Source organism: Artemia sp. Qi Xiang Cuo, chromosome 7, assembly GCF_049724085.1.
Source record: "Artemia sp. Qi Xiang Cuo chromosome 7, ASM4972408v1, whole genome shotgun sequence".
NCBI lineage: Eukaryota > Metazoa > Arthropoda > Branchiopoda > Anostraca > Artemiidae > Artemia > Artemia sp. Qi Xiang Cuo.
In genome coordinates, this window is record NC_142800.1 from 39,357,879 (window position 1) to 39,384,139 (window position 26,261).

Sequence of the window (26,261 nt, forward strand, 5' to 3'; positions counted from 1 at the left end):
GCTTGAAACTTCTACAATAGGGGATATCGGACACGCTGAATCTGATGATGTGACTTTAATTACGGTTTCAAATATCCAATACTTTTTTTAATGAGCTTAGCGATGGAATTCTTGTTTTCTAAATTCTGCACTAAAAAAAAGAATAAAAAAAGAAGGTGAAATAGGTCTATAACAAGTACAAGAGGCATACTTCAGATTAAGTAAAAAATTCAGCGTGAAGTTTGCATTCAAAAATAATTGCACTTAATAAGCCCAAATTTTCCCATTTTGCAAATTAAAAATTATGTTACACACAAAAAAACTTGCCTATAGAAGAATTCTCATTACCTATTTTACACCAGCGCAAATATATATATATATATATATATATATATATATATATATATATATATATATATATATATATATATATATATATATATATATATATATATATATATATATATATATATATATATATATATATATATATATATATATATATATATATATATATATATATATATATATATATATATATATATATATATATATATATATATATGTAACCTGTTAGGGTTACATCTTATTTTCGCAGGGGCACTAACAAAGATTAACTATGTTGACTAGCCTAATAAAGTCAATGCAGTGCATCATAGGTAGTCCCGCTACAGAAACACAAAAGGGTTTTAATTTTCTTTTTTTTTTAATTGCAAGGAAAGCAACAAAATTATGCGGCTACAATTTTCATTTGGCTTGCAATTCTGTCCAGATCTCTTTGCCCTTGAGAGGTAAGGCGTCTTCCACCAGAGTTGGGGTCCTTTTCTAGAATCTTTACACTCTCTAATGCCTGAAGGACTTTACGAGCAACATTTCCAGAAGACTTGCAAAAATGAGATGGACTGACACCATTATTCTTGTGGCCTAAAAAAAAAGTCGGTGGGTCTGTTAATATCTATCTCTACACTAAATGAAGTGTGTGCATGTTCAACAACCGTGTAGTTTCAACCTATAAACGTTAAATTTCCAACTTATTGAACTTGGCGAACTGAGGAACAGGACAGAAAGCACAATGAACATTTTACTAGACGTTCACTAGACAAAGCCCTTTACAATACCAAGAGCCGGCTACTTTGATAGACTTTCTAGTTTAATACATAAAATAATATTTTTCAGGTTTTATATAACCAAAAACTTGGTAATGACCCCCCTCCTCCGAAAAAGGACTCGACGAAGGATCTATAGCCAGAGCTACTAGCCATTGCCAAGGTTTCAAGCTGAGGGTGGCCACAAAAAGCCCAAATAACGAGTTTGTTTGCGCATAAGATCTGGAAGTTGAATATTTGGAAAATGAAACGACACCACCCAAGGGTTAAATTAAATGTATAACCTATCAAACAGAGCGAGTACACAAAGGCAAAAAACACACCACAAACCGAACATTTAGCTAGCTAAGGAGCTATATTTTTAAAAACAGAAAAGGAAACAAATGTATACAGAGGACGTAGAAAAATCATCTTATGGACACCTCGTATGTTATAAAGTAAAAAAATTTCCGAGGGATTAATCTATGTGCCTTTCTGTTGGTCAAAAACCTGAAAGGTACACAAAAAAAGCTACAAGTTTTCATAGGAAAGTCAATATAAAAAAAGAAGAACATTTGTAGTGAATGTGGAACAACGAATACAAAAGTTTTTGTTGATGTCATTTTAGTCAACACCCAGAATTTTTTTTATTTATTTAGCAGCATTCAATAGCTTTACACAAAACACCCCTTCTCTGCCAAGCTTATAAGCTAAAGAGGTGCGGACAAAATCACCGCTTTAAGAATTTTTGATAGCAAAAATTTTTCAGATAAATTTTGTCGTAAAAAAAAAAAAAAAAAAAAAAAAATCAGAAGACACTCATTACCAAGAAGATAAACCTTATAAATACGCATATTCGTTCACTCACAATTCTATAGTCACACGAGTTCTCAATCTTCCCGATTAAACTTTCTCATTCATTTTTACGCAAAAATTTTACGATTTTTTCCTTACGTTAGCAAGACAAAAAGTAAAAAAGCATGAAAGCATGTAGATGGCGTTTAGAGCGCTCAAGTAGCAGCCTGAGCGTCGTCCAATTATAGCTTGATTTGTGAATTTTCTCGTGGTTTTTCTGCTGTGATGGTGTAAGTAATCGAAAATTTGACTTTCCTAGTTTCCATTAGTGCACTAATGATGGCATTAAAGAACTGAAAAGCTGACTTATACGAACTGAATTCATCTCGCTGACTGTGGCGCCATCTATTTTGTAATTTGGAGTTTAATTGGAGATGGCGTTCCAGAGCGCTCAAAGAGCAGCCTGAGCGTCGTATAAGTATAGCTTTATTTGTGAATTTTCTCATGGTTTCTTTTCTGCTGTGGTGGTATGAATAATCGAAAATTTGACTGTCATAGTTTCCATTAGTGCAATAACGATGGCATTAAAGTACGGAAAAGCTGATTTATACGAACTGAATTCATCTCGTCTGACAGTGGCGCCATTTATTTTCATTAACTTAAGGCTCTTTCGACTGTTGAGAAAGCCGCCAGATGTCAATCCAAGTCAACAGCGATCCAAGCGTAGCCACAGAGGGAAAAGAGGAGGCCAAAGAAATAAAAATTGTGCTATCCCTGTTCTCGTTTCTAACAACAGAGCGAGGTCTCTCAGTACAGCAAGGGAACGTATTCTGACAGTAGTTGACTGCATCCCTCCTAGTGAAATCCCTCCTTCGCTTCGTCCGTGGTACGCTGACCCAGTATCGTCACTGTCAAGTACCCCACCCCCCCTAACACCTGAGTTTTTCTTGTCGAAGTGCAGACTTCCCAATATCCTAGTATGTAATGCCCGATCACTAAACAATAAAACCGACGAACTTGAAGTAGTTCTTAAACAGACGAGTTCCCCCATTGCTGTTATCACAGAATGTTGGGATATTAACGATGAAACCGGGCATATCAAGGGGTACAAGTGTTTTTTAATACGAGACGCGACCGAGGGATTAACCGACGAGGCGGTGGGGTCGGACTGTACTTTCGGGAAGACTTACCTTGTAAATTACTAAGTCAGCCCTGTGAATCATGCCATGAAGTAATTTGGGTCGAATGCAAACCAAAGCGCCTATCAAAGCGATATTCGTGCTTGGTTGTAGCTGCAGTTTACTACCCCGAAAGTGCAAAGAACAGAAAAGAACTGATCCAGTATATCCAAAACTGCACTGATGACCTACGCCGCAGACACGCAGCGCCTGCTTTTGTAATCGCTGGTGATTTCAATCAGACTAATAAGGCATGGGTCTCCAGCATGCTTGACCTTAAGCAAGTTGTCTCAATCCCTACTCACGTCAGTGGTAGTATATTAGATCTTATTTTCACGAACATTCCCGATTATTACGAAGTACCCTTCTCTCTCGGTCCGTTGCATAACTCTGACCATAACACACTTCTTTGGAAGGCCAAAGTTGGCCTTCCAACACCACGTAAAGTAAAAATTACCACTCGACCTATGACTAAAGAGGCAATTCGTTCCTTTGGACAGTGGATTGGGACGTTTGACTTTGATGAGATTTGCTCTATGACAGATATCGACCAGAAAGTTGATACTTTCAACTCTTTGCTGTCATGTAAATATCACGAACATTTCCCTGAGAAAAAAATAACTGTTAGTGATACTGACAAACCTTGGGTAACACCCGATCTAAAGAAGCTTATCTTAACTCGCTGCCAGTTACATCGCAGTGGGGATATTGTTCAAGCAAACAAACTTCGTAACCGCATTGTTAAACTGTTACGAGCAGCGCAGAAAGAGGTACGTTCATGACAAAGTCTCGCCTCTCCTTCAAGGTGAGCCCCGTAGGTGGCACTCTGAAGTCAAGCGTCTTACCGGTAAACGTACCACCAGTGAAATTAAGATACAGAAAGACGACAAAACGCTGATAAAATCAGCCGAAGTGAACGCCTTTTTCACTTCAATCTGTACTACTCACCCGTCCTTCACTGAAGCCGAAATCGAAGCCCTCATTGCTGACGTCTCTGAAGATACAATCGTTGAAGTATCAGAGTTCGCGGTGTATAAAGAACTTCAAAAGTTAAAAAGCAACTGTGCTTCTTACCCAGGAGAATTGCCAGTTAAACTTTTAAGAGAATATTCTATGTTTTTAGCAAAACCACTCTCATCAGTGATCAATCAGTCGTTCAAGGAGCACAAATTCCCGAGTGCTTGGAAAAAAGCCTACGTCCGCGTCTTACCTAAAGTCAAAGAACCGAAGTCCTGCAATCAGCTTCGTCCGATTTCTATTACGCCTAATATGGCTAAAGTGACTGAATCTTTTATTTATAGAGAGCTCCTAGCCCAAGTTCAGCCAGTCCTTGATCCGTACGGCTGCTTGAAAGGGAGTAGTACAACGCATTATCTAGTAGGTCTCTACCACCTGATTACCGAGTGATTGGACAAAGGCAGTAGCCTCGTTGACCTGCTTTTAGTAGATTATCGTAAAGCGTTTGACTTGATCCGCCACTATACAGCAGCAAATAACCTCAAAAAGATGGGCGCTAGGAAGCATATTTTGCTCTTAGTTGTTGACTTCCTGCGTAACCGCTGTCAGTGTGTCTATGCTCTCTTCCCTAGTGACTTAAACTCTGAGTGGGCTGAACTAACGTGTGGCGCACCACAAGGCACTAAGCTGGCAGCTCTTTTGTTTTGAGCGGTAATTAACTACATTATCCTCGAGTTTGAAGACAGATTCAAATACGTGGACGATATCTCCCTACTTCTGAAATATCTTGCTGAAAAGTCAGACGTGTATCCCCAGTTCAGCAGTGAGATCAGGAACTCCTTTCTCGAGGCGTGTAGCATTAATGACCTCCAGCTTAATATGAATAAAACAAAAGTCATGAGGTTTAATCCGCTTAAGCGTGACCTCTCATGCCCGGTTCCTTGGTACCCTACTACCTCAACCTCAGTGATTCTCGGGGTTACTTTCAGTGACGACTGTTCATTTAGCGCGCACATCGCCGGTCTGGTGAAAAAAGGTAGTTACGCATTACAGTCGCTAATTACCTTGCGCCGACTGGGTTTCTCACAAAGTCAGCTGAAGACGGTTTACGTCACGTATGTGCGCCCAATCCTTGAATATGCGTGTCCTGTGTGGGGCCCTCAGGCTCATAATATTGAATACCTAAGTGAAGATCTGGAAGCCATTCAAAAACGGGCAGTGAAAGTGATACTAGGCCCGAAATTCAACTCTTATGAGGCTGCCCTTAGTACCTTACGACTGCCAACGTTGCGTGATAGGCGCTTACAGTTAATGTGCAATTTTGGGCAGTCCCTTCTTTCGTCCCAGAAACACCGTTCGTTGCTTCCCCCACCTGCACCTATCACCGCCAACACCCGCCATAAAAATCAACTAGTGCCGCCAAAGTGTCGAACAACCCGTCACATCAATTCTTTCGTGCCTTTTTTTGTCAGTTATTTAAACCGCCAGTGACCAGTTTTATGTAATGTACTAAACAGCGCCATTTAGTCGGGGCTTCGGCCACGGCTACGATAGTTGTTTATAAATAAATGAGTCTATGAGTCTATAACAAATGTCATAAATACGCACTTCACCGAAAAACTGAAAACAACATGTGGGAATACATAGATAGACGTATATCCACATAGTCATACGAATTCTAATTCTTCCCATTCAGTTTTGCGTGATTTATATTCATTTCTCTTACATTAGCAAGAGCAAGGTAACAGGGAAGAAATTAATAAATTAAATTTCATCAAAACTATACAAAAAAATGTGGAACAGATCGACAAATATATACTATCTAAGTTGTAATACGAGTTCTAATTCTTTCTTATCAATTTTTCTCGGTCAGTTTTATGCAAAATTTTCATTTTATTTTTTTTTCGATTGGCAAGAAACTCAAAACAAATATGTAGGGTAAGATCGACACTCGAATATCTACACAGTTATACGAGTTCTAATTCTCCCCATTTAATTTTCCTCAGTCAGTTTTATGTAAGATTCGTATATATTTTCTTACATCAGCAAGAACTGAGGTCACAGAGAAAAAATTCAAAAATTAAACTACAGAAACAGCAAAAAAGAAAGTTCGTCAGATCGACACATTACACAGGCTATCTGCTGCTGTGTAATACAAGTTCTAACTCTCCCCAATAAATTTTCCTCAGTCACTTTTATGCGAGATTTGGATTATCGTTTCTTACATTAGCAAGGACCAAAGTAAGGTATAAAAACATCACAGAGCTTCTTTGACAAAAAGCACTTGGACTCGCATCATTCTGGGTCCTGGTGTCTTCGAAGTTGGTTGTTGCTCCTCCATGGCATAGATTTTATTCTTCCAAGGAGGGAAAGGAAACTACTTTGACTTTTTCATAAAGGTAGAACAAGGGAAGCGTAGGGTCCTGCTACCTTTTCCCCGCAATTCAAGAGTAAATATTCGACGGGTACGCCTGTAGCTCTTGCGACAGGACCCTTCCTTTCTTCAAACCATTTTAAAAACATCTTTTTACAAAATATTGAGACTTCGGAAGATTTAGATCATTCCCTTGAAAATCTATCTCTCCTCTTGGACTGGGGGATCTGCTTCTAGCAACAGCTTGAAATCTTCATGTTACCCCAATCTCCTGGTGGTTCTTTTAAGCTTGGAGGAGATTGTTGTTGACTTTGGGTATTCAATTAAGAAACTGGAAAGAAAATTGTAGGGAAAGATCGACACTCGTATAACTATATAGTCTTATGAGTTCTAATTCTTCCCATTTAGTTTTCCTCAGTCAGTTTTATGTAAGAATTGTATATATTTTTTCTTATATTAGCAAGAACAGAGGCAACAGAGTAGAAATTCAAAGAAATTCAGAGCAAAAATAAATAGAAATTACTAATAAAAAAATGTAGGGAAAGATCGACACTCATATAACTACATAGTCATAAGAGTTCTAATTCTTCCCATTTAGTTTTCCTCAGTCAGTTTTATGTAAGAATTGTATATATTTTTTCTTACATTAGCAAGAACAGAGGCAACAGAGTAGAAATTCCAAAATTAAACTTTACAGAAACAGTAAAAAAAAGCCCGTCAGTTCGACACACATATACAATCTGCCTTACAATACGAGTTCTAGTTATCCCCAATAAGTTTCCCCCAGTCAGTTTGAGGCGACATTTGAATTATATTTTCTTACGTTAGCAAGAAGCGGAGTAAGAAATACAAACATCATAAATACGCATTTCAACAAAAAACTGAAAAAAACTGAAATAGTCATACTAGCCCTAATTCTTCCCATTTAGTTTTCCTTAGTCAGTTTTATGTAATATTTATATATATTTTTCTTACATAAGCAAGAACAGAGGCAACAATCCAAACAAAATTTTGAAATAGCCATTTTGTTCAGTGTAGTTGATTTCAAAAAAGAAATTATAGTTTTGAGGAGGACACGCCCTCAAATCCTTCAAGGCAAGGTTTGTAAGTTATGCTCTGGGGGCATATAAGGTTTTTTTTATAGAAAGTGTTGTCGTAGAAACTTCAAAAAAGGCTCGTTCGATTGGAAATTCAAAGGGCTAGTGCCCTTTTTAATACTCGAAAGTGATTGGAGGGCGACTAGCCCTTCTCTCACGCCCAATATATCCAATCTAAATTTTGAGATAGCCATTTTGTTCAACGTAGTTGAAAATTCTGGAAATTATGTCTTTGAGGATGACAACTCCCCCACAGCCCACAGAGCAAGAGTTGTAAGTTATGCCCTGGGGGCATATAAGTTTTTTTTTTTATAGAAAGCGTTGTCGTAGAAACTTCAAAAAGGGCTCCTTTGATTGGAAATTGAAATGGCTAGTGGCCTTTTTAATAGTTGAAAGTGATTGGAAGGGAATTAACACCCCTTTCACTCCCACTATTTATCCAAACACATCCAATCAAAATTTTGAGATAGCCATTTTATTCAAAGTAGTAGAAAGGTCCGGAAATTATATCTTTGAGGATGAAATTTCTCCCCCCCCCCACAACCCTCAGGGTAAGGGTTGTAAGTTATGCCCTGGGGGCATATAAGGTTTTTATTGAAAGCTTTGTCGTAGAAACTTGAAAAGGGCTCATTCGATTGGAAATTCAAAGGCCAATTGCCCTTTTTAACAGTCGAGTGATTTAAGGGCAACTAACCCCCCTCTCACGCCCACCTTTTCCCCAAACAAATTGAATCAAAACTTTTAGATAGCCATTTTGTTTAACATATTTAAAAATTTTAGAAATTAGGTCTTTGAGGATGATAACCCCCCCTCAGAGCCCTCGGGGTAAGGGTTGTAAGTTATGCCCTGGGGGCATTTAAGGTTTTATATAGATAGTGATGTTGTGAAAACTTCAAAAAGGGTTCATTCGATTGGAAATTAGAAGGGCTTGTACCCCTTTTAATGGTCGAAAGTGGTTGGAGGATAACTAACACCCCTCTAACACCCACCATTTCCCTAAACATATCCAATCAAAATTTTGAGATAGCCATTTTGTTCGGCGTAGTTAAAAATTTCTGGAAATTATGTATTTGAGGATCACACTCCCTCCACAGCCCTCAAGGCAAGGGTTGTAAGTTACGCCCTTCGGGTATATAAGGGTTTTTCTTGTTATAGAAAGCGTTGTCATAAAATCTTCAAAAAGGAATCATTCGATTGGAAATTGAAACGGCTAGTGCCCTTTTTAATAGTCGAAAGGGATTGGATGGCAAGTAGCCCCCTCTCACGCCCACCATTTCCCCAAACACAGCAAATAAAAATTTGAGATAGCTATTTTGTTCCACGTAGTTGAAAGGTCTGGAAATTATGTTTTTGAGGGTGAAAACCCCCTGACAGCCCTTAGGACAGGGGTTATAAGTTATGCCCTGGGGGCAAAAAAGGATTCTATAGAAAGCACTGTCTTATAAAATTTAAAAAGGGCTCATTCGATTGGAAACTGAAAGGGCTAGTGCCCTTTTTAATAGGCAGAAGCAAATGGAGAGCAACTAACCCCCCTCTCACGCCCACCATTCCCCCAAACATATCCAATCGAAATTCTGAGATACCTATTTTGTTCAACATAGATTAAAGTTTGGGAAATTTAGTCTTTGAGGACGACAACCCCCTCACAGCCCTCAAGGCAAGGGTTGTAATTTATACCTTTGGGGCATATAAGGTGTTTATAGAAAGGGGTTGTTGTAGAAACTCAAAAAGGGCTCATTCGATTGGAAATTGAAAGGCCTAGTGCCCTTTTTAATAGTCGAAAGTTATTGAAAGGCTTGACATTTTTATAGTTAACCTCGATGTGGGTACAATGTATTATTATTATTATTTTTTTTTTGTTTAGAACAGGGCACTTCGTATTGAAGGAGTTGTCTTAGGAACTTCGAAAAGGCTCATTCGATTGAAAATAGAAAGGGCTAAAAAAGGGCTAATATTCGAAAGTGATCGGAGGGAAACTAGTCCCCCTCCCACTCCCACCCTCCTATTTGTCTTTTATATTAGAAACATAATTGTTGCCTTAAGATTAAATCAAAATACACTGTGTTAATGCTAATTCCCAATAAGGCATCTCAACAGTATCCCAATAAGGCATCTCAACAGTATCCCAATAACGACTGAGGGTATTATGTTCAAACTTTCGGGGCTACTTCTGCTCTTAAATTTAACCAAATCAAAATAGCGTAAGTATATCCAAGCTATCAAAGAAAGTAAACAGATTTTTTTGCGAATGGTATCAAGTTTTCTATTTCAGATCAACTAGAGGAGGTATGAAACTAAATTAAACACTACTATTTCAGTCCAAATTTTTAAAAGGGTGTATGTTGTTAAAAATTGCTGAAAATATTTATTGTAATTTCTGTTCGTTTTGGGTTTCATTTATTTATCGATGCTGATTTGTGGTAGTTTCACGCTTGGTAGATTATTTTATTTTTGCTCATTTTCTGTTTAATGGGGTTCTTTACTTTTCTTTAAAAAACTTATTTTGTGAAAAGTTTTTTTTAATTAATTCCACACAAGATCAACCCGAAAATGCCACCCAGTATTACAGATTCTGAAAAGAACCTGGAAAGTTTTTTTTCAGTCGTGGATAAAACGAATCATACAATTTTCTGGTCACTTTCTGTAACAGGGTTTTACAGTCATCAATAATCTTGGCGATTTTGACTTAATTTTATAAAGGAAAACAAAACTAAAGTTGTTTCGCTTTTGACAATAATCTTTATCTTTCATATTTACAAATTAATTTAAATAAAAGTTTTGATTGTTTTAAGGAACTGTACAAAGAATAATTTTAATCTCTAGATACTTCCAGAATAATAAAAATAACCGTGCTTATTACTGAATGTATAATTTTTCCCGAAAATTTCCATTTTATGCTAATGGTATTATCACAAAACACATTGTTCTTTTTAGACTAAATTGACCACTAGGGTCTATTCTATACCGTTATAAAATAAAGTGGCTGGGACCGGTAAGCATTCACGGTAGATCTATAAATTTCTTTGTTTTTGCTTAGCTTTATTTATTAGACAGTTAAAAGAGGGTTCAGTTGCAAGGAAGTTGAGTTGCACGAGGGTTCAGTTGAATGGGATTGAATTGCATGAGGGTTCAGTTGCATGGGGTGCATCTGGGGTAAAATGCATAAGGGCTCAGTAACATGAGGGTTCAATTGCAAAGGAACCAAGCCAAAGTAAGGAATACAAACATTATAAATAGACAATAGCAAAAAGCTGAAAAAAATATGTATAGATAGATTGACACTTGTATATCTATAGTTATAGGAGTCCTAATTCTTCCTATTTAGTTTTCCTTGGTTCGTTCTGCGTAAAATTTGTATTCATTTCTCTTATATTGGCAAGAACAGAGGGAACAGAAAAAAAAATAATAAACTAAATTTCATCAAAACGAATACAACAGATCGACACACATACAATATAAGTTATAATGCGAGTTCTAATTTTTTCTATAAATTTTTCCTCGGCCAATTTGATGCAAAATTTGCATAATCATTTTTTTTAAATTGGCAAGAACAGAAGTAAGGGACAAAAACATCAAATCGACACTCGTATATCTACATAGTCATACGGGTTCTAATTCTTTCCCGTTTAGTTTTTCTCAGTCAGTTTTATGTAAGATTTGTATATATTTCTTACATTAGCAAGAACTGAGACAACAGAGAAGAAAGTTAAAAATTATAATTTATAGAAACAGTAAAAAAAAGCCCGTCAGGTCGGCACACATACTATCTGCCTTGTAATATGGGGTTCTAATTCTTCCAAATAAATTTTTCTCATTCAGTTTGAGGCGAGGTTCAAATCATCTTTTCTTACATTTGCAAAAACCAAAGTAAGGAATAAAACACCAAAAATGCACACTTCAACAAGAAACTGAATAAAGCATGTATGGATAGATCAATACTCGTATACGAATTCTGATTCTTACGAATTAGTTTTCCTCAGTTTTATCTAAGATTTGTATACAAAATATCACCTAATTCTGCTCATTAGTTTTCCTCAGTCATTTTTGTTTAAGATTTGATTGTATTAATGTGAACAATCTATGAAGTTACTGTATACATTAACTTCATGGATTGTATCAATTGTATATAAATTTGATTATTTATACTTATACATCAAATTTGTAGAGACTAAAAAAGAACTGTGCAACCAATTAACACGCATATACTACCTAAATTGTAATATGAGTTTAATTCTTCCAAAGAACAGTCCTCAAAAAAAAAAAAGAAAAAAAAGAAGAAAAAAAGTAGGGACAGATCAACGCTCGTATATCTGCATAATCATACGAATTGTGATTCTTGCGAATTAGTTTTCCTCAGTCAGTTTTATATAAGATTTGTATACAAAATTTTACCTAATAAGTAGACATTTTACAAAGAAAGCGAAAAATAAAGGTTCAGATTAGCTGGTACAACAATAACATCAAACCCCATAGGGCAAATACAGCTGCACAAGCCCCTCTTTCGCCTCAGTCAGTTAAAACCTTCACTCTTTACTCTCATTTTCCTTAAGCTCTTCCTTAAGACCTCTTCCCACACTATTTGGGGATGACCTCTTCTTGGTTTGACCTAAAATAGATGACCAGATATCGCAAATTAATGGTCATCTATCATGCTTCAGCTACAAACCGTGGTTTAAACATCACAACATTTCTAAAATTCATTTTAGCAGTAGAAAGTGAGATCGAATTGAATTTTTTTATATGCTTACTGTTTGATACGTGGTCAATATATTAATATCTAGGACTAATTCTTTTTGATTAAGTCATAATTTTCCTCACTTGGTTTAATACAACATTTCAAGGCAATATATATATATACCGTATATATATATATATATATATATATATATATATATATATATATATATATATATATATATATATATATATATATATACATATATGAAGTGAAATACTCCTTTTTTTTACACTATCAATGCTATAGGCGAAGGAGAACATCCTTATGAACAATTCACAAAAGAAAGCAAAAAAAAAGCAGAGGCAGATTGATTCTCGTATACCTTGATAATCTCATGAGTAGTTTTTGTCAGACAGGATCAAAGTTTTAGTTGAAATTGTTCCAGCTATGGAGCAATACCCTCTATGGTCAGCCTCAAGAAATTGAAGGAGCCCTATCCCCACATTGACGCACCTGAAATCAATATTTATGGCATTTGTAGTGTATGCTTTACACCCCCCTAAAACTACAGTTTTAGAAACTTTTATTTTACGTTAATTGTTCTGTGACATTTTTGTTACAAGCCTACCTGTAAATCATGCATCAGTAAGAAGAGAAGTAAAGAAACGAAGTAAAATTAGTATATACCTCCATATATCCTACGAATTTGCCCAACTCCAACAGGGGATTTGATGTATGCATGTCTTGCAATAGATGCACACCTGATATAGAACCAGTCTTTATTAAAGGGAGCATACTCTTTGTAGACAGCAGTCTTCACCAAGTCAGACCATTCAGGGGCTTTTAGCTTTCCAGACCTAAGCGAAAAATTTGTACAACTTATTGATCGCTGTTCTGGTTTTTCAAAAATCTTATATAATTGGTAAAATATAATTCAAAGGACTCATAAAATTAGGAAATCAGGACCTAATAGTAGAAGGAGGAATAACATAGCAAGGGATGCATAAAAAAAAGTTGTAGTAAAGGAATATAGATCCAAAAGAGCTCAATTAGCAGAGTTTCAACACACCAAAAAAAAAAAAAAAAAAAAAAAAAATATTCTTTTTGTTCTTTTATGTATATACTATGTATTTTTTCTTAGCGCTTTTTTCTTTCACTTTATTTTCATCTTTCACGCCTTCTCCCAGGAATTTTTTTTCTATTTTTCCCTATGTTCTTATACATTAAGTGTTGTTTTAGGCCACCGTTTCTCAATCCTTTAGGATTCCTCCTACTGTATCCAGGATTGTTTTTAAGGTCCTTCCAGCACCGCAAGGAAAGTCATGTTTAAGCTTCTTTAGCTGTGGGATTTAGTCTTACTAAGCCTGTGACACATCAGCCCAAGAAATGTTTTAATTTTTAAATATTTAAATTAAGAAATTTAAAGGAATCCAAGGACAAAGGACAGGTTTTCTGAAATACCACTTGCTGTGACGGTTAAAACGTCACACAGTATCAATCTTAACAAGATTGTTAAGAGGTCACATTTCTCTAACTAACAATCTTACTTTGCCCACAATAAGCTTTAACAGAGCATGCTAGTAAACTAACCAGAACTAACTACGCAGACTCCCTGAAATCTTTAGAACTTTGATCAAAGATTTAAAAAAAAAACTGACATCTACTCTTCCCAAAACCTTATAAAAAAGTAGAAAAAACAATATATCTTCCAGTTTCAAGAGCTAGATATGAAGTCACTCAATCTTAATGAAATGTTCAGCATCTGAAAGCCATAATTTTATTCTTTTGAGTAGTACTATCCTGTTGAAGCCCTAGAAAGGGTAGTCTCTCAAAATTCCTGGCATAATGAAAAATGCAGATAAAAGAGACTATCAATTGAGCAAAAACAAAACTGACAATACTTATTAATTAGTGATTCTTTCATTAAAGTAGTTTTAGATATGTAACTGGCTAACTGCGATTTTTTACAGCCTTCTACTCTTATCCATGCAAGCTAACTGTTTCACTAAATTTCAATTCTTCTGTATACATAGCTAAGACACCAATTTCAAGGCATAATCCTTTCTGACCACTATTAATTTTGCTTTTTTTCTAAGCAGCCGTAATTGGTGCAAAGCAATGTTTAGCTACTGACCAGTTGACAGCTAAATTTAATTTCAATTAAGCAATGTTCAAGAAATAAATTCATACATCTTGTAGAAATGTTTCTATAAACAGTTCCAATATTTTCTCCACATTTCTACATTTCTCGAAAACTATTGAAAAAAAACTGCCAAGTAAATATCTTGAAATTATTTTTATGTTTTCATTGATTTTTCATGGTTAGACATTGGAAATGACTACATCTAGATTTCTCATGCATTGAAAAGCTTAGCAATCTAAGCTCGTTGGGGTTTAGTCTAGTTTTGTTTTTCAATATTCTTATTTTTATTGATAATCAGTAGTTTTCTTTTTTTTTGCAGAAATTGAGGAAATTAAAGAAATTAGAACAAGTGACTAGACACACAGTGCCAAAGATGATGTTCATCAATAAATACAGCTATAATGTGGCTGCCCAACCATTAAATGGCTGGCAAAGGAATGTCACTCAGTCCACCAGAACAGCTCTGGCTTTTACACTGAGTCACATACTATAGTCTAATGGAACTCAAATAACAGCCATTGATATTTCAGGGGAACTGGGGGCTTGTGAAAACAGAAAATATCTGTCTTGGATTTGCCAAGAATGATCAAAACCTGAGCAATTTCTTTTTAATTACAGACCCATATTGAAGCCAAATTCAAGACCAAAGTATTGACCCAAATACTCTATCAGTCCATCTGAAAGCCTCAATGTTGGACTTGTAGACTGCTGAAGTCAGACCACAGTCAATATTAGTTTCAGAAGGAGAGACTAGCAATATAGCTATGGCTAACTTTCAAAATGAAAAGCAAGCATGTATCAAGGAAGTTTAAATCCATAAAGCTTGAGACAAATCCCACGCTTAACCTCTACAAGGAAACCTGTTAAATGAAGATAAGTTAATGGAGGAAGAAATGAAAGAGATCACTGGAAATCTCTGGAATTTTTTCACATAAACAGAGAAGAGAAGTCTTTTTCTTCTAGAACACAACTAAAAAAAAAAAAAAAAAAAAAAAAAAAAAAAAAAAAAAAAAAAAAAAAAAGTTTAACATTCCAGTAAAAGTAAAACTGTCTAAGGCTAAATGAAAAGCAGGCCCTCCCTAATTGGGGTGGGAGGATGTCATAAGGAAAGATTAAATGGATATGGGAACTTCCTGGGAGGGTGTAAAGAGGAAGGCTTTGAATTGATTGGGATGGAGGAGGAGCGTGTGTAGCTGTGATGGCCTCAGGTTGCTTGCTGCTGTTGCAGGTTTTTAGTAGTAGTAGCAGTAAAAGAAACAGATCAAAGGGAATGGAAGAAAATAGTTTGAAAACCACTACAATGGTTAGAACCATTACATCAATAAAATAAAATATAAGAAGTTTTTACCCAACTCCATGCCATTACAGAATGCTTAAGGATCCCGATAAACATGACCTTGACCACTTTTTGAGTGGTGACCAGCTGTAAGAGCCTAAGTTGAAACTTTTTGGAAGGAATTGTTGTCAAAGAATACATTTTAGAAGAAACCAACATCAGATATATGCCTCACAAACTTGAACTGTAACAATAGAACAATGAAATAATGCAAGAGCTGTCAATTTTCCCTGTGCGACAGGAAGTAAATGAGCCAAGCAGAGGTTTGGCTAGCCAAAATATTTTGGGGAGGCAATGGATATTACCAAATGGCTAGATATTTTCAAATATGTCACTTTTATTGACCAGTTTGTGTGATGTTGCTATCAAAATCCCCTCCATATCTGACACCACCTTAGCCAAGTGATAAAGAAAGGATTTTTTTTTGTGATGCAGAAACAGAAGCAAGTTTTGCTTCTGTCCATGATGTTACAGATTATAGAAACCTTTTTCAGAAGTTAACTTGTTGTATTCCCTGAAAAATTTTGCCCTATGAATCAGCAATAGATAAAAACTTTTTGTGTTGTTTGTCATGTAGCTCTTAAATATGGAAGGCTGACAGCAACAAAGTTATAGGGAACTTTCTTGATTTGTCTTCTAGACAGACAACTGCATTGCTAGAACTAAAAGCTGGACTATATTGACAGTTCTAATCTTGCTTGTCAGTAACAACAACCCTTATTAGTGCTAGTGTTCCTAGCTTCTTGCCCTGGCAATGTAAGTAATCAAAGCTTTGACCCTTTTTACTTAATTTAGTGCACTATTCATGCAAGTCACAATCGTAAAGTCGACGATTTACGAATTTCTTTATCTTCGAAACGTAGTGGTGTCATCTACATTCATCATTCTATGACAATTTTAACTCCTAAAAAGACCACCAAATACTAATTTTTTGACGTTCCTAGAAACAAACTACAAATGCGCACGCAGAGGTAAACGCAGAGACAAAAGAAATAAGTGGCATATTATCCCAATGCATGTTTCAGATCTGTCGACCAGATTAAAGACTAAACAGAAAGTTGGACTACAGTCACTTGTAAAATTAAACTGTCAGACGCACTATGAAATTCCACCGACTCTTACGCTGTGGTATGCTGATGATTGTTTCTGCTGATTCCAGCAAAACTTCTCCTGTTTTAATTCCTGAACCCATGTCTGCCAAACCACTATTTCCCTCTGTTTTCATGACTAATGCCCGCTCCTTGACTAACAAGATGGACGAACTAGAAGCCTTCTTATGAGAATCCAGAGTATCAATTGCAATTATGAATGACTGTTGGGATATCTCAAAAGATAACCGGATATATCAAAGGATACACTTGTTTTTTTTTAACACGTGTCATGATAGAGGCCTAAGCCGGAGAGGCGGTGGTGTTGGACTGTATTTTCGTAATGACCTCCCATCCAAACTGCTACATACCCCCAGTGACTCTTGCCATGAAGTAGTTTGGGCTGAATGTAAGCCTTCCCAACTGCCAAAGAAGTTTCGTGCCTGATAGTGGCATCTGTATATTATCCCGAAAGGGCCAAAAATAAAGAGGTGCCTGTGGTTCACTTCTAATCCTGCCTTGATAAGTTTCCACGTATATATGCGGCTCCTGCCTTTATTGTTGGAGGCGACTTCAACCAGACCAATAAACAGTGGCTATCCAATGCGCTTGATCTGGAACAAGTAGTGAACATTCCCACAGATCAAAGTGGCAGTACCTTAGACCTAATATTTACTAATGTCAATGAACTTTACAGCCCCCCCTCTCAATGAGCCCATTGCAAAATGCTGATTATTTTGTAATCCCATTACAAGCAAAGACCAACATGCCAAAACTGAAAAGAAGCAAAGTTACAGTTTGTCCACTGAACCAGGACTCTATATGTGCCTTTGGTCAATGGATTACCCATTTGAAGAAATATGCTCAATCACTGACTTGAACCTTAAGGCTGAAACACTCAACTCCCTGCTACTCGAAAAGTTCCATCAATTTTTCCCGACTAAAGTAGTGCCAGTTTTTGAATCTGACAAGTGTTGGATCACAAAAGACCTGAAGCAATTGATCAAACTTAGATGCCGACTACAGTTTTGGGTGTATTTCAGCTGCAAAAAGGTTACAAAACCGCATTGTCAGTGTCAGTAGGCATGCTAAAAAGAAGTATGAAAATTGCCCCCCCCCCCTGCTTGATAGTGATTCGCGTAAGTGGCATTCGGCAGTCTAAAAGATGACCGGAAAATCTGTTAGTAGTGACCTACAGATGCTGAAAACAGATGGGACTTTGATATCAGCACAAGAAGTAAATTCTTTCTTTACCAAAATCTGTACCACGTACTCCATCATTGAGTGAAGTTGAGGCAAATACTCTGATAGAAGACTGCAAATGTGATGAAATCAAGCATGTTTCTGAGTAAAAAAGTTTACAGGGAGATACAGAAACTGCAAAATAAACGTGCTTCCTATCCTGGCAAATTGCCAGTAAAACTTTTAAGTAAATACGCGATTTTTCTTGCAAAACCTCTAACTTTGGTCATTAATCAGTGCTTCAATGATCAGTCATTCCCCCAGCCTTGGAAACAAGCTTATGTAAGTGTCATTCCAAAGGCGAGGCCTTTATTTACCGTGAACTTATGTCACAAGTTGCAGATTCACTTGATTTGGACCAATATGGTTGTTTAAAAGGGTGTAGTACCACAGTGTATTTAGTTAGGCTTTATCGCCTGATTGTTCAATGGCTTGAACCTGGAGACGCTTTTGTTGATTACAGGAAAGCATTTGATTTGATTAAGCACCTCGTGGCTGCAACAAATCTTAAAAGAATGGGCACACGTAAACATATCTTACTGCTTGTTATTGATTTCCTCAGTTCCCAGTACCAACAAGTCTACGCCCTCTTTCACTGTGATCTTGACTCTGACTGGGAAGAAATTACATGTGAAGAATCCCCATTAGAGATATTTACCAACGGAGACTATCAGATATTATGCTTAATAAGAAAAATCCTACTCTTTCCCCCTTTCCCAATAAGTATTTTTCAAAAATTTATCATAGAATTCGTTATGGAACAAATGGACTAAATTTTCTTGCATTCTCGTATCAGTTTCCTAATTCAAGTGGTTCAGTTCCCCTGTCCCCTCTTTGCAGGTATTTTATTATGAATAATGAAACAATTGACCACTGCTTATTTGAATGTAATATGCTGACATCTGCACAGCATACCTTGCATTGTAAACTGTTCAAGTGCTTCAAACACCACAAAATCTCACTATCAGCCAAGAGCCTAGCCAACTATACCTGCACACAGAGCACAGAAATTGATATCTATCATATTATATTTGAACTCCTTGAGTCAAAAGATATACTGAAAGATATCTGAGAATATCTAATAAATAAGAGACAACCAAGCCAGTAGCTCTGTAGCCCACAGAGTGAAGTAAAAGGAAAAGGGCTAAATAGCTCGTATTATCAACTGAAAAGCCTGCCTGCTGTGAAATAGAAGAAGAAGAAGAAGCTCCTCAAGAGACCAAATTGTTAAAATGCAAGTAGTCAAAAGACCTACTGAAAGATATCTGAGAATATCTAATAAATAAGAGACAACCAAGACAGTAGCTCTGTAGCCCACAGAGTGAAGCAAAAAGAAGAGGGCTAAATAGTACCAACTGAATAGCCTGCCTGCTGTGAATTAGAAGAAGAAGAATTGACTGCCCTATTTTTCCTTGTGGTGATTAATTATGTTATGGACAACATGGATGACTGATTCAAATATGTAGACGATTTATCTGTGCTTCTTAAGTTTACAGTAGATACAACCCAAGCTATACCCCAATTCAGCCTTGATCTTTAAACAGAATTCAGGGGAGTGTAGTACAAATATTTTGTAGATCAAACCAAAATTATAAGATTCAATCCACTGAAACAAGATCTTGTTTGCACAGCCCCCTGGTTTCCACTTGTATTGTCAGCTACAGCCCTGCAAGTTAATTTCAGCGCCAATTGCTTGTTTAATACTCATATTCAAGGGCTAGTCCAGTCAGGCAACTGTGCACTACATTCTTTGATTTCAATGTGCTGCTTGGGTTTCCCAGTAAATCAGCTGAAAACGGCATGTCAAACATACATATGTTCCATATTAGAATAAGCATGTCCTGCTTGGGGGCCTCAGATTCATAATATTGAATATCTAAGTGATGATGTGGAAGGAGTCCAAAAAAGAACAGTTAAAATCATCCTTGGAGAAAATTTTGTAGATTACAAGTCTGCTTTTGAGTCTTTAAAAATTGAAACTCTTAGAGATCACAGGTTTCTGTTGATAATGTGTTTTGGGCAATTTCTCCTTGTTAGTCCCAAGCACCAACATTTTCTGCCACCTGCTGCCAACTCAGTAGTTAATACCAGAAAGAAGAACAAATTAGTGCCAGTGCCATGAAGAACTAATCAATTTAACAATTCATTTGTGCCGTTTTTTACCAGTGCCTATAACAAAATGCCTTAGGACTAGGTTTGTAAGTGACAGTGATATTTAGTTTGTTTCTTTAAATGAATTATTTCTGATTTCTAATATATTTTCAACAAAATTTTGAAGAAAATAAAAAAGGTAAATTGTATAATGATATGGTAGTAAAAAGGAGCAGGGGGAATATAGTACAGAAGTGAAGTTCAAAGTATTGATGTATCTAAGCACATTCCTAACATGTTACTAGAGGTCTTGCATTAGGTGCCATAAAATTCATCTGTGCACTAGGTGCAACACAATTCCTTGGGGTACTTCTGGCATCTTAAAGTAATACTGCTGCTTATTTTTAAAACAAAGGTATCTTCATTAAAAATAGATATATAGTAGATGCTATTCACCAAGAACTAAAGAAACAGTTCGGATTCCACATACCATTAGCTAAAAAGATTGCATATTCTTCTTACATGAATATTTCTTATTTGTGAAGTGCTCTACAAGTATATTTAAAAAAAAAATAAGATATCATGAACATATCTACTTTTTCATACAAGATTGTTAGACCCAGTAACACCAACAACACTATAAGGCCATATACAAAAATAGTAGAAGGAAGAATGAATTAACAGTGTTCCTTACTTTTTTAAAAATGCAGCCAATGCCTTAACAAACTCATGTTGATTGACATCCTTGACAGATGTTGTCATCACCTGAAAGAAGTAAACAACTTAGTAACAATATTCTGATACTTTTTTTCACAAAACTTTACATATTGAAAACACAGATCATTTTGTGATTCAACAGTTACCCTCACACAGAAATATATCCAGTGGAAAAGGGGGCTTTCATGTTTTTGGCTTGCCAGTGCAACAATTTCAAGGAACATTTGGCAAGCCATGTGGGATAGTAGATGCTTTTAAGGCACATAATAAGAGTAGGACTAAAAAAGTATTTTATTACAAAGTAGGAAAATTTCAAAAAGAAAAACAGAGGCTTTTAAAAGAAATAAAAGCAACTACATTTTGTCATTTACAATTTTTTCTCTTGATGTAAAGCAAAATCCTTTAAAGGTACTTAGTTTTATTTTATGGACAAGGAGTTCTTCAGGTCAATCTTAGAATTGGATGGTTGTTGTTCAGATCCCTCTTCCATCTATAAACAGGTATGTCAGAATTTTAATTGAGTTTAACCTCTGAATCAGTGTTCATATCAAAATCTTTACTTTATAAATATTAAATTTGACAATCTTTGAGAGTCAGAAGTTTTGCATAAAGCCTATGGCTTTATTTGGCCCCTTTTCAGGGGGCTGGGGTCTATTTATGAGCAGAGCCATTCCTAGGGAGGGGGGCACCTGGGACAATTGCCCTGGAAGTTGTGGCTGGAGAATTGCTTATTATGATTAAACTTTCTTTGCTTATATTTGAGTTGGGAGGAGGGTACTGAAATTAATTGTGCTGCAGGTACCATCAACTCTAGGAATGGCTCTGTTTTTGAGGGTAGCAAGTAAAATGTCTAGAATCCAGATTAAAAACCACATTGATTGGTGTTCATCTTCTACCTAACAAAGTAATTGAACAAAAAGACAGCTTCTGTATATAGTCTAGCCAAGACCTAGAGTAAAATTCTGCATGAAAGGCTTCTTGCTACACTGGAAAAAAGTTATACTTTGGGAACAGAACTTTCACAAACAAATTCAGAATCCAAACTACCTTTAGAAGGTGTTTTCAGCTCCTATCTCTATTCCTTTTCTATTTCAAAAGGGGGTAAAATTCTAGACAAGGGACTTTTTCTATCTTAGAAAGTTTCAGATGGATTAAGAGCCTTAGTAATCCCCTGGAAAGGTATTTAAAAGTATTCATCTCCACCCTTCCCTCTACAAACAGCATTGCTCTTTGACAATCTTTATGTTATAAAATTGAAACCTTGACATTCCTGCTGCAATGGTAGGAACAGCATTTTGAACAACAAGAGCCAACAAAAAAAGGAGTGAAAACCAAAATTAAGCTTTTTTTGTCAAAGTTTAGATAGATCACCTGTCTCCAATGCAATGTTCTAAGTCCTAGAATTAAGGAAAGGGTAGAGATAGGAACTTGACAAGGCCTTCCTCAGAGTTTGTCCAAGCTAATCAAAGATTAGTGCCATAAGGACATGGAAAGGTAATCACTTTAGTGGTTCACTATTTCTCAAAGAAACATGTTAATTAAATAAAAGTACCACCATTTGATTTTTTATTTTATGCTCCTTCCAAATATTTTGGTAGCTTTTCTGACAACGCACTCCCCCTCCCTACTGGTCAGTGGAGGATCCACAATTTTGGGAGAGAGGACAGGTGGATGCTCTCTTACTAATTGTTCTATGTATATCCCTAATGATATGATTTGCAGTAGTTTTGAATCTTGTGATACATCTATTTGATTGTTAACATGGGTTTTCTGCATTCTTGGCTTGATAAAATCCAGTTTTGCCCAGAGGTAAATACATACAAAATTCTACAGCTGATGTAGGGAAAAGATAAGCACACTACTCAATGAATTTTAAAAGCTCTTTCCAAATATAATTATCACTTTACCCAAAAATCCAATTTAGTGCCCTTTAATGAACTAGAATTACACCTAATTCTTCTTTTTGATGTAAGAAATGGGCTAAGAATAATAGCTAACATCTTTCAAAATTGTTGTGTAATTTCTAAATTACCTGACAATTGACATAGCTAAGATAAAGACATCTTTAGAATCATAACTTCATCTTGAAAACAAATATAACATATATTTTTGTTGCAAATTTATCTACCCCCCCCAGGTCAAATATGTACCCTGGGTTGTGTATATCCTATGCAACAAATTTACATTTTTTGACAAACTGTTAGATCAATTTGAAGAAAAGAATGACATATAGAAAATCTAGTGAATATGAAAAATTCATGACATAATAATATTTATTTGTTCCCTTTATCACACTGCAATAAAATTTCTGTTATATACTTGACTATTGGAGGGCAGGATGGAAAGGTGCTGGTAAAATACATTTGCAAGACAAACAAATGTCTTATTTGGGTTCAGGATAAAATGCTGATTCTAAAGCTAGAGCAATACCACAGCAATTGGACAGTGCCTGATTTTTGACATCCATTTTGTAAAAAAAAGAATCTACTTTCACAGTCATTAAGACTGTCTTCAACAGGATTAGCTTGCAAATCTAGCTCATCTCCTTCCGACTAAGAATCTGATTCAGCTGACTGTGCCTGTTCTGAAGCCCCCCTCTTAAACAAGTCTTGAAAACAGCCCTGAGGATTGTATATCAATTTCTACTTCCAACCTCCCATTGTTTCTCCCTTAGAGCTAATTCTGTATTTATCTCAACATTCTTCCAAAACAACTGCCAAAACGCAAGGGCTGTTAAACTAGAATAAAAATTTCTTTTATGCACTGTAGTCAGTAACAACTCATTTGGTAGCAATTAATTGAAAAGCAGGATAAATCTTAGGAAAGGGCACTGGTAGCCCTCTCCAAAGCTTATTCAACCACCTTTTCCACATAGTGCCTCTGGGAAAAAACCTTTACTATAGGTAATGAGATATGATTGTCCCTGACTTAAACAGGACACCAGACATTTCAATTTCTCTTCTAATGAAAATCTTGGAATTATCCAAGAGTAAAATAGAGGGGAATTTCCCACAGGGAGGGGGGGAGGGTTAAACGGTAAATATCTACCAAATCATATTATTGACTTATGCATAAACTGAATATACCACTTGATGCCTTTTTTTATGCTGATTAGGAATATAATAATCATTTCTATTGGAAATGAATTTCAGCCCCCCCTATATATACCAATTCAGGGTATATATTTCTACATTTGGGGGGGGGGCAAATTTTGTTTCTGATGTAAATGGGAGGTAAGTTTAAACTTTACCAACACCCCCCCCCCAAATGTAGAAATACATACCCTGAATTGGCATATATAGGGGGGGATGAAATTCATTTCCAATAGAAATGATTATTATGTTTGTAATCAGCATAAAAAAAAGGCATCCAGTGGTATAATCACTTTATGCATAAGTGAATAATATGATTTGGTAGATATTTACTGGTTAAACACCAGCTCCCAGGAGAAAGACAGCATGAATACAAGATGTCTCTTACATATGAAATTTAACCATTGGATCTGTCAAAATCTTTTTAACTAGTACATGATTAGCTTGAATATTTTAACTAGGCCAATGCACAACACTCATAATTTAAATATATTGATAGACAACAGTGGAGCCTAATCTTGGCCACATGCTTAAAGCTTGAGCCTAATTTTGGAAAAAGCTGTCTAAAAGCTGGCTTAAATTGCATCTGTCCAGCAGACCTCTCCTATGGCGTGTCACTGGGCCCTAACACAGTGATGAATTTTTGCCATCATTTGACCCAGAGCACAACAGATCCAGTATGGACCTTAATATGCTCCAAAGTACAAATTAAGGTAAATTAAGGTAATCTTTGACATGGGATTTTAAAATTAGAACAAGTTATCCTAATGACAGATAAAGTCAACCTTGGATAGACTTAGCCTAATATGAGACAAGGGTAGGGTAAGACACCCAGTAGTCAGACACTTTAATCACTTTGAAAACTTTTTGACATTTAAACTACTCTAATTACTGTATTATACCACCTAGAAACTTAATTTTTGTATCAAAAAATTTCTGAAGAATTTCTGAACAAGTAGGTTACTAATTCAAATAGTTTCACTTGTACAGCACCACCTATTTTTGAATTTACTAACAAGTGACAATTCTGCCTAAACTCGGACATACAAACAGCTCATTGTAAATTGGTTATTAAAATAGTATAAAAGATTCTGTCTGAGAATACGCAGGTGGCTGACTACTGGGTGTCTTACCCTAAATTCTATTTTGGCTATCTTGGAAAGGGGTTAGGTTAGGAAAATGAAACTTTCAGGGATTGGCCTACAGACTAAAGTAGGTCCCAGGAAGGTAGGCCTATTTGATGTACCTACTGCCACTTTTTATCCCTCTAGAAGGCCCTGACCTTTGATGAGCTTAGAAAATATTGTGTTATAAAAGTGAAACCTTGTAAAAAAATAATCTATTGATAAAGCCTAAAAGGTAAAATTCTACTTTAGCTACTTTTGACTATCTTGGAATGGGGTTAGGCTAGGAAAATGAAAGTTTCAGGGATGGGTCTATAGGCCAAAGTATGTCCCAGGATGGTATTTTGAAGTACCTACTTCCACTCCTTCTCCCTCTAGAGGGTCCTGAAATTTACCTACGTTACAGGTCTACCCATTGAAATTATATCAAACCAACAGTATACATTAATTTTTAGTTACCAGTTTCTTTTTGTCTGACCTCAGCTTTGAAAATGCAATTCCTGTCATAAGAGCAGATATTTAAGCCACATCATAGTTCTTTTCCCAAAGTTTTGGAAATGTGTTTATATACCTTTAAAACCTTATAATTTAGGATTGAGCAAAATTTTGAAGCTGAAAACAATTTGTTATGCTTCATTTAAGCAGAAGATCTATTTTGCAAGGTTTCACTTCTATAACTCACAGATTTTTAAAAGTCATCAAAGGTCAACTAGAGGGAAAAGGAGTGGAGGTAGGTCCTTCAAAATACTTTCCCGGGACATACTTTAGCCAGTAGACCCATCCCTGAAAGATTAATTTTCCTAACCTAACCCCTTTCTAAGATAGTCAAAAGTAGCTAAAGTAGAATTTTACCGCCTAAAATTCTACTCAGCCAACAGGAATTGCATTTTCAGAACTAAACTAGAGGAAATGAAACTGACAACTGAAAAATAAGGTAAAATGTTGTTTTGTCAAAGTTTCAATAGGTCAAAATTGTCAACCTGTCAAGTAGACAAATTTCTAAGACTTAGAAATCAGAAGAGGGTGAATATGGAAGCTTGACAATACCTTCCCAGTATGTGTTTCAGGCCATGGGTTTATTACTGAAAGGTTCATTTTCCAAACCTAATCCCTTTCCAAGATAGCAAGAAGTAGCTAAACTAGAATTTTACCCATCCCCCCTAAAAACATATAGAATATCATTTACCGTAGTTGCCATTCTAAGTGAATTTTTTATCTCCTACTCAATTTTTGATGGAAACAGTTTGGGAATGCTGTAGTTGTAAGACTGAAGCAGTTTTGAATT

General features: G+C 36.0%; 1 protein-coding gene across 1 annotated transcript; it reads right to left on the reverse strand.

Moving 5' to 3' along the window:
- Window positions 1-666: 666 nt before the first annotated feature.
- Window positions 667-26,242, reverse strand: LOC148950261 (small ribosomal subunit protein eS19-like). Its single transcript, XM_089092270.1, has 4 exons — window positions 26,163-26,242; window positions 20,738-20,808; window positions 12,831-13,000; window positions 667-903 (listed from the first exon to the last, which is right to left on the reverse strand). The coding sequence occupies exons 1-4, from the start codon at window positions 26,172-26,174 to the stop codon at window positions 710-712; spliced, it is 447 nt and encodes a 148-aa protein (XP_088948396.1). The 5' UTR covers window positions 26,175-26,242; the 3' UTR covers window positions 667-709.
- Window positions 26,243-26,261: the final 19 nt, after the last annotated feature.

Excerpts from the sequence above, each read along its gene's own strand:
- LOC148950261 (XM_089092270.1), bottom strand. Across the intron at positions 13,001-20,737 it reads TTGGCTGCATTTTTAAAAAA|GTCTGGAAAGCTAAAAGCCC; the intron begins GTAAGGAACACT and ends TTTTTCGCTTAG. Across the intron at positions 904-12,830 it reads AATTCGTAGGATATATGGAG|GCCACAAGAATAATGGTGTC; the intron begins GTATATACTAAT and ends CTTTTTTTTTAG.